Source organism: Amblyomma mixtum, chromosome 10 (genome assembly GCF_055824585.1).
Source record: "Amblyomma mixtum isolate Tamu chromosome 10, ASM5582458v1, whole genome shotgun sequence".
Lineage (NCBI taxonomy): Eukaryota > Metazoa > Arthropoda > Arachnida > Ixodida > Ixodidae > Amblyomma > Amblyomma mixtum.
Genome location: NC_143021.1, coordinates 120,611,125 through 120,623,590, shown reverse-complemented (window position 1 = coordinate 120,623,590; position 12,466 = coordinate 120,611,125). Strand labels below are relative to the sequence as shown.

The window sequence follows — 12,466 nt, the reverse complement described above, 5'->3', positions numbered from 1 at the left end:
GCGCTACGACGTTTTTTTTTTTTGCATGGAAATAGTACCGGCAAGGAAAATCTGAGTACGCTTATGCCTCAAAACACCAGACTGTGTAATACGAGCCCACCGTGCCCCTGCATATCCCCACCCTCAAAAACATCAAAAGTCTGGGAGGCACACAGGTGCATCCAGATAAGGAAGCCACGTTCGCAACTGAATAAAGGCGCGTGTAGTGGGTACAAAGCTGTCTCAAAAACCTATCTTCGAGATATGTAGTGAGGCGCACATGAGCAATTATGAGCAGATAAATTACAGATGTTGCAATTAAGCGAGTACCAAAGTACGTTTCCGATCAATCTAATTTTTTGCTCGGTGTGTCATAGCGCCATCATGCGACATCCACTGAAAACGCCCTCTCAATGTACCACGCTGGCGCTCCACATGGCACGTGCGCAGTAACGCAGCAGACGCCAGCTCGGCCACTTAGCCATATTCAAGACGCAAGTTCAAATGGCGGACCTCGCACAGCTTTCGCATTTCCGCACGTATGGAGTGTTAAGAGCACCTCATAATTTTTTCACCTTACTGTTAGGTATCTGCTTTTCTATCTCCCTCTTCTTTTACTCCTAGAGCGCAGGCGTGAAAGAGGAGGAGAACGGAAGCAGCAGAGCGGAAATGCCTCGTCCGTAGCAAATAAAGAATTCACTTCGGGCTGTTTGCAAACAGTGGGAGTCCAGGGGCACCGTCGGTGGGTCAAAAATGTGGACAACCTGAATTTTAAAATTCCGCATCACTTGATTAGGTGACCAGCGCCGGTTCCAGCAGGTCTCTCTGTGAAGTGGAATGGCATGAAGCTTTGGATTTTCTTACTAAAATTGCGCGTTACGGCAGTTTATCACCATCCGAGCGGGTGACGCCATAATCCAAGTCGGATTCGTTTAGCACAATTATAGAACAAATAAGAGCTGCTTACATATTCACTCCCAAGGATTCGTCTAAAGGTGGTCTCAAAGGGGCTCTCAACAAAGGTACAGTATTCTTCGCATCTTAAAGTGAGTGTGCCAGTGACAATGACGCACCCGGCTCGAAGCGAGGGGTTCTGCTTCGAAGGGCGCCGCCATTTTGGAAACTATAGCGTACTCAAATGCCGCGCTCGGTAAACTCGGTAAATAGCATACGTAGCGAGAGCGTATGGTCAGTCTGGATTTTGAATAACAATTTTCAATAGCGTTTGGCACATGTACAGACGGGGACAAAAGTCTCTGGACCACGTGCTCCGCAAACGAGGCTGATAGCTATATTATTATTCGGCGAATGAAGATGACACATGTGGAGGCGAAAGGTAATCATGTTCTGTCACCTCCACAACTGTCGTCTCCAGCCGGCGACTTGTTATAGAGCTAGGGGCTTCGTTTGCGGACTACGTGGTCCAGAGACTTTTGTCCCCGACTGTACACTATAATGCACACTATTTTTTCAGCGTACACTATCCCATATGCACACTTTATACCCGACGCTCATCGCAGCTTTGGTAGTGGCGCCAGGAATTGCTGAGATTGAGTATATCGTAAAGCACCCGAAGAGGTGCGGCCTGTCCGGCTGGAAGAGAGGCGGGTCTGATGAACACCCAAGCCGCGAAGGCAGCGAGAGGACGGTACGGTAGCCGACATCAGCGCCATAACGCGCTGCGGTGCTTTTATGCTTGCTCTCCACGACGGGGCAGAATGCAGATTTATTCCCAAGGAGGAGGCGTGGACAACGAAAGGGTAGTAGCGTTTTAGTTGACATCACACTACTGCGAAGCAGTTTTGAGATGACTTCCTCCCATTTCCTATTGTGCCCTTTCGTTTGTCGATAGTTGTTTTTTGTTTTCCAACGGAAAATAAGTAAACAATGAGCGTGCCAGCGGCGTTAGTCCACCACGTTCAAATGGAGACTCAAGGGCCACTTCATAATCGATAGTGGCAGCCACGGGGTTTCCCTAAGTGATTGGCCACTGTTCTGCTGCAGTGCTGACCCCTCTTCGAGGCCGGACGTGCTCGCCCTGTACCGGCTGTCTCCCTACTGGTGCTGCCTGTTCTCCATGTGCTCCACCGTGGTGCTCGGCTTGGCCCTAAGCAGCGTCACAGGTATGTTTTTGACGTAGGCCTCTTGGAGATTGGCCTCGGCTTGGTGACGAGTGCCAGAGAAAATTATTGTCCTGCGCCGACAGCTGGCTTGTCCTCTTCCACGAAGGTTTGCTGCCTGAACACGGTATCAACCGCAGAGTTAGCCAGCAGTGGTGAAAGCCGTTGGCACGGGAATTTCGTTTCCAGCACCGCATGTCCCGAGCGTCGGCGTTGTTTTGCCGCGGAAACCGAAATGAGCTTCCAGTCAACAAGTCAGAAGTCGCATGAAGCTCTTACTGTCTTGCTTTAAGCTATTGACATACTATTGACATATTTAACTATTGACATACCAGAGTGGCAGGCTGCTCTATTGAGTGAGTGCAGTGGCGGCAGTCTTCCGCCAATTTTCTGTTAACATCTTATCAAAGAAAGGCAGATCCGACATAACAAAAACCACGTGGTCACGCTGACTCTATGCGCGTCTGGTGCGTAATACTCATCGGCTGTAACGAGAAACTGTTGTACCCTTATAAAAACGAGCTAAAGAATTTCGATGCACTCTTTATAGGCCTTGCGCCGCGGTGGCTCCGTGTTTATGGTGCTCGGCTGCTGTCCCAAAAGACGCGGGTTCGGTCCCGGCTACGGCGCTCGTATTTCGATGGAGGCGAAATGCTTAAGGCCCGTGTATTGTGCGATGTCAGTGCACGCTAAAGAAGCACATGTGGTCGAAATTATCCGAAGCTCTTCACTACGGCGTCCCTCATGGCCTGAGTTGCTTTGGAACGTTAAACCCATGAACTCTGTTGACTTCCTGTAAGTACTTCCTTTTGTCTACTCATAAGCTATAGATTGTCAGCAGGCAAAAATATACTAACAGTATGGCCATAAATGTACAGATTGACTATACAGTCTATTGGCAAAATTCTCTAGATAGTCTGCTGACTGTCTAAAGAAATTTTTGTGGCTGTAGACAGGGGCCGAATCCTCTGAGGAACAGGGGTAGTGTTCACTCATATGAAATGGCAGCTGGCACGGAAGCCTCAAGATCAGTGAAACACGAGGCTGCCCGCGAAGGGCGCACAAACTAGACCTTGTAGACAGGTCTAATGATAGTGAGACTACTCTCAAGGTTGAGAAAGAAAGAAAGAAGGAAAGTAAGAAAGAAGGAAGGAAGGAAGGAAGGAAGGAAGGAAGGAAAAAGGAAGGAAGCAAAGAAAGGAAGAAAGAAAGAGACAAAGAAAGAAAGAAAGAAAGAAAGAAAGAAAGAAGGAAGGAAAGAGAGACAAAGAAAGAAACAAAGAAAGAGAGAAAGAAAGGAAGAAACAAGGAAAGAAAGAAGGAAGAAAGAAGGAAAGAATGAACGAAATAAGGAAGGAAGGAAAGAAGGAATGAAAGAAAGAAGGAATGAAGGAAAGAAGGAAGGAAGGAAAGAAAGAAGGAAGGAAAGAAAGAAGGAAAGAAAGAAGGAAGGAGAGAAAGAAGGAAAGGAAAAAGAAGGAAAGAAAGAAGGAAGAAGGAAGGAAAGAAGGAAGGAAAGAAGGGAAAAAAAGGAAAGAAGGAAGGAAAGAAGGAAGGAAAGAAGGAAAGTTAAGAAGGAAAGAAAAAGGGAAAGGAATAAGGAAAGAAAGAAGGAAAGAAAGGAAGAATGAAATAAAGAAATAAGGAAAGAAAGAAAGAAGGAAAGAAAGAAAGAAGGAAAGAAAGGAAGAAGCAAGCAACAAGGAATGAGAGATACAAAGAGAGATGGAAAGGAAAAAGGAAGAAAGCAAGACAGAGAAAGTAGGAAAGAAAGATAGAAAGAAGGAAAGTAACATCGAGAGAGAAAGACAAAAAGAAAGAAAGGAAAAAAGAAGGAAAGAAAGCAAGAGACAAAGAAAGTAGGAAAGGAAGATAGAAAGACGGAAGGTAACCGAGAGAGAGAATGGCAGAAAGAAGGAAAGTAAGAAGGAAAGAACGAAGGGAAGAAAGAAAGAACGAAAGAGAGAAGGAAAGAAAGACAAAAGGAAAGACAGAAGGAAAGAAACAAGGAAAGAATGAGAGACAGGTTTAGGTTTATGGGGTTTAACGTCCCAAAGCGACTAAGCCTATGAGAGACGCCGTAGTGGAGGGCTCCGGAAATTTCGACGCCCTGGGTTTCTTTCACGTGCACTGACATCGCACAGCACACGGGCCTCTAGAATTTCTCCTCCAAAGAAATTCAACCGCCACGGCCGGGTTCGAACCCGCGTCTTTCGGGTCAGCAGCCGAGCACCATAACCACTGAGCCACCGCGGCTGGCCAGATACAAGGAAAGAAAGGAAGAAAGTAAGAAATAATAAAGAAGGAAAGGAAGAGAGAGAGAGAGAGAGAGAAAGCAAGAAGGAAAGAAAGAGGGTACGACTAAACAGCGCTGACAGACGGGACAGAAGACGAGACAGACACATGCACTGTCTTGTCTTCTTCTGTCCCGTCCGTCAGCGCTGTTAAGTCTACCATTCAACATGAACCAACCAGCCCGAGACAGCCCTCTCCAAAGAGGGAAAGAAGGAAAGAAAAGAAGAAAGAAAGAGGGAAAGGAGGAAAGAAAGGAAGAAATAAACAGAAGGAAAGAAAGGAAGACGGAGAGAAAGAGGGAAAGAAAGAAGTAATGAAGTAAAGAAAGAGAGGGAGAAAGGAAGAAGGAAAGAAAGAGAGAAGAGAGAGATAGAGAGAAAAAGTAAGAAAGAAAGAGAGGGGGAAATAGAGAGAGAAAGAAGGAAATGAGGAAATAATGAAGGAAAGAAAGAGAGAGAGGGTGACAGAAAGGAAGAAGGAAAGAAAGAAAGGAAGGGGGAAAGAAAGAAAGGAAGGAAGAGGGAAAGAAAGAAACAAAGAAAGAAAGGAAGAAAGAAAGAGAGAAAGAAAGACGGAAAGAGACAAGGAAAGAAAGAAAAAAGAAAGAAATAAAGAAGGAAAAAGGAATACAGAAAGAAGGAAGGAAAGAAAGAAAGAGAGAGAGAGAACGAAAGGGAACGAGAAACCAAGATTGAAAGACAGAGAGAGAGAGAGGGAAAGAGAAAAAGAATGAAATAAATAAAGAGGGAAATAAATAAAGAGAAGGAAAGAAAGAAGGAAATAATAAAGGTGGGAAAGAAAAAAAGAGAGGGAAAGAAAGAGAAGAAAGGAAGGAGAGTGAGAAAGAAGGAAAGAAAGAGAGAATGAAAGAAAAGGAAGAAATAAAGAGAGAAAGAAGGAAAGAAAGGAAGGAAGGAAGGAAAGAAGGAAGGAAGGAAGAGAGAAGGAAAGAAAGAGCGAGAGAAAGAAAGAAAGAGAGAGGGAAAGAAAGAAAGAGAAAGGTGGAAAGAAAGATGAACTTCTGAATCGCACCATTGCTCAGTGTTAATATACGGCTTTCGCTGCAGAGCGAACATCTACATAGCGAAGAAAAACCTCAAAAGAAGGGGATCGAATGGGGGCACACCAGGGTTCAGTGCGTCAGCATGCATTCGCAGCATGAGACTCGGGCTCCCTGTCCTGTGTTAGCTCATGTAGGCGAATATTTCTAGTCATACCTCCGGCGGCTGAACATTAGTTGTTTCTTCTAGTGCACTATCGGCTTGTCATCGCTCACCGGTCTAAGCCGTCCGTTGTGTCAGTCACTCAGAGCTGCCCGCGCTATCGAAAACACATGCTTCTGTGAGCACTGCAGAGTATTTGGCGAAGCATAAATTTCTCACTGCTGAATAACTGCACCAAAACAAACCAGCAATTTTTACTAGAAATCGACCAGAAACGAACACAAAGGGGAGATAAACTTTATAAAAAGTCTTGCGTCTTCGTTTTTTTGCTCTTGGTCATTCCTTGTGGAGGAATTGGAGCAAGCTCGCCTTAGCCGCGGTCACAATTCTCAGCATAAAAAATGCATTTCGAGAAGTGGAATTAATTGTGGACTTTAGAAATTAGCATAAATAATATTACATATTTTGAAGGTGACGACGTAGCTGGCTGTTGGAAATTTACTACTTCATAATGCACGACATCCTTATTCTTATAGTTATTTCACTGTCGTGGTCCGGACCTGCGCTCGCTACTTGCCCTAAGCCTTGTTCCCTTATCTGAAATCTTCCTCCCTAATATAAGCCGCTGCTACCTTCCGAGACAGTTACACAATACCTTAGTTTTCTACATATTCTGTTTTAGACCCAATACTCTGCTCTGCTTGCCTAGGTCCTTAATCATGGTTTGCAATTTCTTCCGTGAGTGACTTAATAAAGCAATGTCATCAGCGAACCGGTGATTGCTAAGATATTCACCTTTATTCCCGATTCTTCCCAATCCAGTTCTCTAAACACCTCTTGTATATACGCGGCGAACAGTACCAGGGAGATTGTGTCTCTTCGCCTGACACACTCCTTGATCGGTATTTAATCACCTTTTTTTTTTCTTTATTTGTTTCTTAGAACGTGTCTAAGGGGGGGCCGAAGCTAAAGGCGTAACAACGCCTGACGGGGCCTCGGCCCCCCAATACAAATTCAGCACAAAAAAAAAAAATATTAATACATTTCGGCAAGCGGCACTGCACTTGTGAATCAAACAAAACATTTGCACATCTGATAATGAAATGTAAATAAATGCATAAAAACAGGGTAGTAGCAAGGCTAAAATAATGAACTTTGGAACAGAGAAAGCACAAAATATTTTTTTTCTATCTGACTTCCTTCTTTCTAGTTGATAATACGCATACAAAAACACACAATGTATTTACAAAGCAAAGGAAAAACCGCTTGAAACCAAAACCTTTTTACACTCTTTTTTGAATACAGGAAATCTTTTGTAGAAATCTACATTGAAATCGGTTCTGTTCAACATCTTAATTGTTTGAAAGTTTAATGTTTGTCGTCCATAGTTTGTTCTTATAGCTGGTAGTCTAAGTGTAGGGTTTCGGATTGAATAACGAGATGAATTACCTGAGGAAGTTGGATAGAGTTTGTATTTATGAATCCATAGAAGTAACTTGAAATAGTACACCTGGTCGGCCCGGAGCATAGAATATTTTGTGAAAAGTGGTTGTGTGGGTAAGTTTCTGATGTTTCCATGGAAGTTTTCGCACATTCTTAACATTCTTTTTTGTAGGACCAATAACCTGTTGTAGTTAGAATATGTCGTTGTGCCCCATGTTAAGATGCCATAACATAACCTGGAGTAGAATAAAGAGTGATACAATTTTATTTTCAGCCACGTTGGTAATAGACTTCTAGAGTACTATGATCGCTTAGCAACCGGTATATTTTTCAGAGCCCTTACATCATCATCATCATCAGCCTGACTACACCCACTGCAGGGCAAGGACCTCTCCCATGTCTCTCCCATTAACCCTGTCCTGCGCCAGTTGCGGCCATCCTATCCCCGCAAACTTCTGTATCTCATCCGCCCACCTAACTTTCAGCCGTCCCCTGCTACGCTCGCCTTCTTTTGGAATCCACTCCGTTACCCTTGAGGAGCAGCGGTTATCTTGCCTTCGCATTACATGCCCTGCCCAAGCCCACTTCTTCCTCTTGATTTCAACTATAATATCATTAACGCGCGTTTGTGTGTTGTTGTAAGGGCTTCTGGAGCCCTTTCATATGTGTGGATTGCGGCGGATTAAGAAATAAGGCTGTTATCTCACCAAACGTGGAACATTAAGAGTGTGTGTTCCAGTCCGCCGCTCTACATGACGCTCTCCTCGGGCGACGAGTCTCGCAGCCGCCGCCGCACATGGACCGTGTTACATTCCTCCTGTGGTCTTGCCGTGCTCTCCCAACTCCTCCTGCGGTTGGGGATTCCTTCACTCTAGCTATATCCTCCTTCTTCCTTCTGGGCGGTTCTCGTAGTAACCGCCCCGCAGTTACGTTTTCACCGTAGGCTCATCGTTCGACGGCAACCCCTTGCCGGTCCTGCATTTCTCCGCTCACATCACATCCTCCTCCTCATTCTAAGCTAACAACAAAGCTAACAGGCTCCGTAAACCCCGCTGCGCCCCTTCGGGGGCAACCCAGTTTCGAGCACTCAGCCTGCAAATGTGGTTCGTGTTTTTTTTTTTTATTTCATACTGCAGATCATCTTACAGATCCAAGCAGAACAAGATAACACAGATACACGGGTAACAAGTAAAATAAAAAGAAATAACAAGTAAAATAGAAAGAAAAACTAAAAATAAAAATAAAAAAAGGCATGCAGGATGACTATGCGCTTACATTTTATCATGTCAGAGAATTCCACTCACTGATGGTACGCGGGAAAAAGGAAAATTTAAAAGCGTCAGTTCTAGCAAAGTACGGGGTAAGTGAACCGGGATGATGGTGACGTGTGATGCGTGTAGCTAAAAACGATAAATAGGGTGCAGGATCAAGAGCCAGTTTGTTATTTATGAGCAAGGAAAGAAATTCTCGTCGAATATTTTTTCTTCTTACCTCAAGAGGTTGGATACGGTTAGATTTCATTAGCTCAGACGGAGAATCAAAAGGTGAAAATTTAGAATAAATAAATCTTATGGCTTTTCTTTGGATTCTTTCAATTTTCTTAATATTAGTATTAGTATAAGGATCCCACACCACGCATGCATATTCGAGCTTAGGCCTGATTAGTGAGTTAAACGCGAGAAGTTTAACCTGAGGGGGAGCTTTGGAAAGTTTATTTCTTAAAAAATAGAGTTTGCGAAAGGCGGACGAACAGATATTTTCCACATGTGAATTCCAGGACAGATTGTTAGTTAATGTTACACCCAGGTATTTAAAACTGGAAACTTCCTGTAGTGGTGTTTGTCCGAGATGGTACCTGTGCTCAAAAATATTTTTTTTACGTGTCACGCGAAGGAAGTTTGTTTTTTCTTTGTTTAAAGCCATGTCCCATTTCTGGCACCAGGTAAGGATGTTAGTTAGAGAAGTGTTTAGGTCAATCTGGTTATTTGAACATGTAATATCTCTGTACAGCAAGCAGTCATCCGCAAACAATCGAATCTCAACGCCCGGAACAGTTGTGTCGACGATGTCATTAATATATAGTAAGAACAATAAAGGCCCAAGTACGCTCCCCTGAGGCACTCCAGAAGTGACTGAAAGAGCTCCCGATTCCTCTCCATCAATCGAGACATACTGCTTACGGTTAGTTAAATAGTTTGAAATCCAGGTAACTAATATCTCAGGAAGGCCAATAGATTTAAGCTTTAGAATTAATTTATCATGAGGGACTTTGTCAAAAGCCTTGCTAAAATCTAAAAATATTAGGTCAACTTGGCCATTATTGTCTAAGCTTAATGCAATGGAGTGAACAATTGTTACTAATTGGGTTACTGTTGAATATCCTTTACGAAAACCATGCTGAAATTTGGATAAAATGGAGTGCCGATTTAGGAATTCATTTATGCGATCAGCAATGACGTGTTCAATTAATTTACAACAAGATGAAATAAGGGAGATTGGGCGGTAGTTTGACAGCATTAAACGATCTCCTTTCTTAGGTACAGGGATGATTCGGGCAGTCTTCCAGTCAACAGGCAATTTCCCAGTTCGCAAGGATGCTTGAAACAGTACATACAAAAACTTTGCAACCGATTCGGCATATCTTCGCAGAAAAATGTTAGGAATGTTATCAGGGCCACATGCTTTTTTGGTTTTCAAGTTCAGTAGCATAGAAAATATCCCAGCATAAGAAACAAAATTGACTTCGGTGTCATGAAACTGTGCGACTATTGGGGTACATGAACTGGAATTCGAAAACACGCTTTGAAAATGTGTATTAAAATGCTGCGCAATGGCTCTCTGGTCTGTGATTATGGAACTATTGACTGATATCTGTGACACAACAGCCTTTTTTCCGGTTATGTAATTCCAGAACTTTTCTGGTGCGTTCTTTATAAAGTTTGGTAGAGACGTACTGAAATAGTAACTTTTGGAATCGCGGACTGACTGTGAAAGGTTCTCCTGTAGTTTCTTGATTATGCCAGGTTGCACTCGCTGCTTTTTTAATCGTTTGATTTTGCGCTTCTGGTGTATGATGTCACGCGTCATCCATGGAGTCTGTTTGTTAACTTTCTTACGTTTGCTCGGCACAAAGTTATCAATGCAGTAGTGGTACATGCGCTTAAAACGGTCCCACAGTATGCAGGCGTCAGTGTCACCGAATTTCACTGCAAAGTGAGGAGTTCCGACTCAAAACTCGTACGCTCTAACCAGCGTGTCTCAAGACAAACACTGTAAGCGATCCTTCGTTTCGAAGAGAAAACTTCAGAGTATCACAGCTGACTAGACATGGTGGTTTTTCCGGCTGTCTGACTTGCCAATCACCGCAGTCAATCACCGCAGTCGTGGCGTAGGGGCTAAGACGCCCGTCTCGGCTGCGGGAGGTGGGGTGTTCGACTCCCACCGCCGGTCACTCGCTGGTTAAAAACAGAGTACAAGTGCCTGTGGACTGCGCACTTGGGAAGCTCCGCTGCATGGCGGTGCATGGCTCAGTGCATGGCATTATCCGATGGCAACGCTTATCCGATGCTTATCCGATGGCAACGCACCGCTTGGTTACGCCGACGACTACTACGAAGTGAAAACCAGTAACGGCCGCTCAAGAGCTGAATGTGAAAAAAAAAAGAAAAAACGCTGCGACTCAACGCTTCGGAACTCTGCGATCATCATGACCAGAATGAAACTGTGTTTAATAAAACTATCTGGAGACATGACTAGCGGAACAGCATATAATTGTAATCCAGCTAGCATTCAAAGTCGCGGTCGTCCTTGTCTTTCTCTGTGCCCGTGTTTGAAGCGCTTCTGGAAATTACGTGTATGGACAACTAGCCCGATCCGTAACCTTTCAGCAAAACGAGTATTGTCTTTCGCTTCCCTTTCCCTACGTTTACCATGTACAGCTTTAGTCAAAAGTTTATAGCCCAGGTGGGCCGCATCCTGTGGCTCGTCATGCATCAGCAACGTACCAAATTCCTTGAAGGCGCTCGTTTTTCCTCTCTCCGATGGTTAGTACTTCTAAGCATGCAGCAAGAGGCACGGCTCAGAAGCAAACCCACTCGGGCTGTAAACTTTTCATAAAGGCATGTATAATGCGAAGGCAAGATAACCGCTGGTCCTTAAGAGTAACTGAGTGGATTCCAAGGGAAGGCAAGCGTAGCAGGGAGCGGCAGAAAGCCAGGTGGGCGGATGAGGTTAAAAAGTTTGCGGTGATACGGTGACCGCAACTGGCAAAGAAGGGCAGGGTTAATTGGAGAGACATGGGAGAGGCCTTTGCCCTGCAGTGAGCGTAGTCAGGCTGATGATGATGATGGTGATGATGTACCTTGTCTGCGGACTGAAGATAGCTGATAACGTCGATAGTGCAACACAATGAGAAATAATGTTCTCTACGCAGCTCGACCGGTGGGCGACCTGGAGAGCGCCCTTCGTCTCTCGAGTCCTCTGGTGCTGAAGCTTTGGCGCAGATTCGGCTTCTTTCAGCCTTCGACGGTGGTAAGAGAATATATGGCCGTTTTTCACTTGTTTAAGCGTACAGATCAAACTTGATGCTCGTGCACATGCTGCAGCCAAAGCAGAAAAGGCAACGGTGTTACGTAATGTATTTTCATTCACCCTTTACAGGTGGCCCGATTCGTGGCAGTCAGCGAACGGGACCGCCGTGACTCGTCTTTGGAAAGTCGACCTCTGCAGGCAGAGGCCAACGTTTGAGCCCTTCAAGCCCATTGTCATCGTTCAACCGATAGTGACATTTCCCATTGCCTCGGCCAAAGCCTCACCAATGAACTAGCCCTGCTTTCGTAAAACAATTTTCTTATCCAAAAAAAAAACGGAAATAACTGATTAAGCGAGCCTTTAATGTCAACCCTGCTTATCTCGACGCAAGCGATATTCCAAGTACTAGATCAGCCACACTTTATTCGCGCACATCTTACGATCTATGTAAGGGCGTGCTTGATTGCAAATAAATATCTGTTGCGAGTCTGAGCTAGTCCCGTGCCCTGTCTTATCCGTGTCTTTTCGTGCAGTGTTTCTGTGAAAGCTGTAGTCGTAGAGCTACACAAGGACATAAATTAGTAAGCCTAGCAAACCCTTCTGCTGAGTTCTATAGTTGTATTCGACTATAGGACGGCACCAAATGGTTTGTCCGTATCCGCACTTTTCAGGGCTCCATCAACTCATGTCCGGCAAAGCGAAGCGTGAGCGCGAACTCAGCAACTCCCACAATGGGAACCTTAGGAAGAGAACTGCGCAGATAACACGACTTCAGTGCAATCCACATGACCGTCAATAGCAGGCGACGTTCTATGTCATCATCGCAATTCGAACATGAAGGACCACGAACTGGGCCGCGGCCCCGGCACATGGAGTCGACCACGCATGGCCCAGCTTGTGTCATCATCCACACAACGGAGCGGAAAGTTTAAGCTT

General features: G+C 44.7%; 1 protein-coding gene across 1 annotated transcript in view; it reads left to right on the top strand.

Moving 5' to 3' along the window:
• Nucleotides 1-12,004, top strand: part of LOC149326794 (sodium/iodide cotransporter-like) — a 123,221-nt gene extending 111,217 nt beyond the window's left edge. Inside the window, exons 14-16 of the mRNA XM_089564675.1 lie at nucleotides 1,984-2,102; nucleotides 11,433-11,530; nucleotides 11,660-12,004. Of these exons, the coding sequence (XP_089420801.1) occupies nucleotides 1,984-2,102; nucleotides 11,433-11,530; nucleotides 11,660-11,746 (304 nt within the window). The 3' untranslated portion in view covers nucleotides 11,747-12,004. The remainder of the gene's footprint in view (nucleotides 1-1,983; nucleotides 2,103-11,432; nucleotides 11,531-11,659) is intronic.
• Nucleotides 12,005-12,466: the final 462 nt, after the last annotated feature.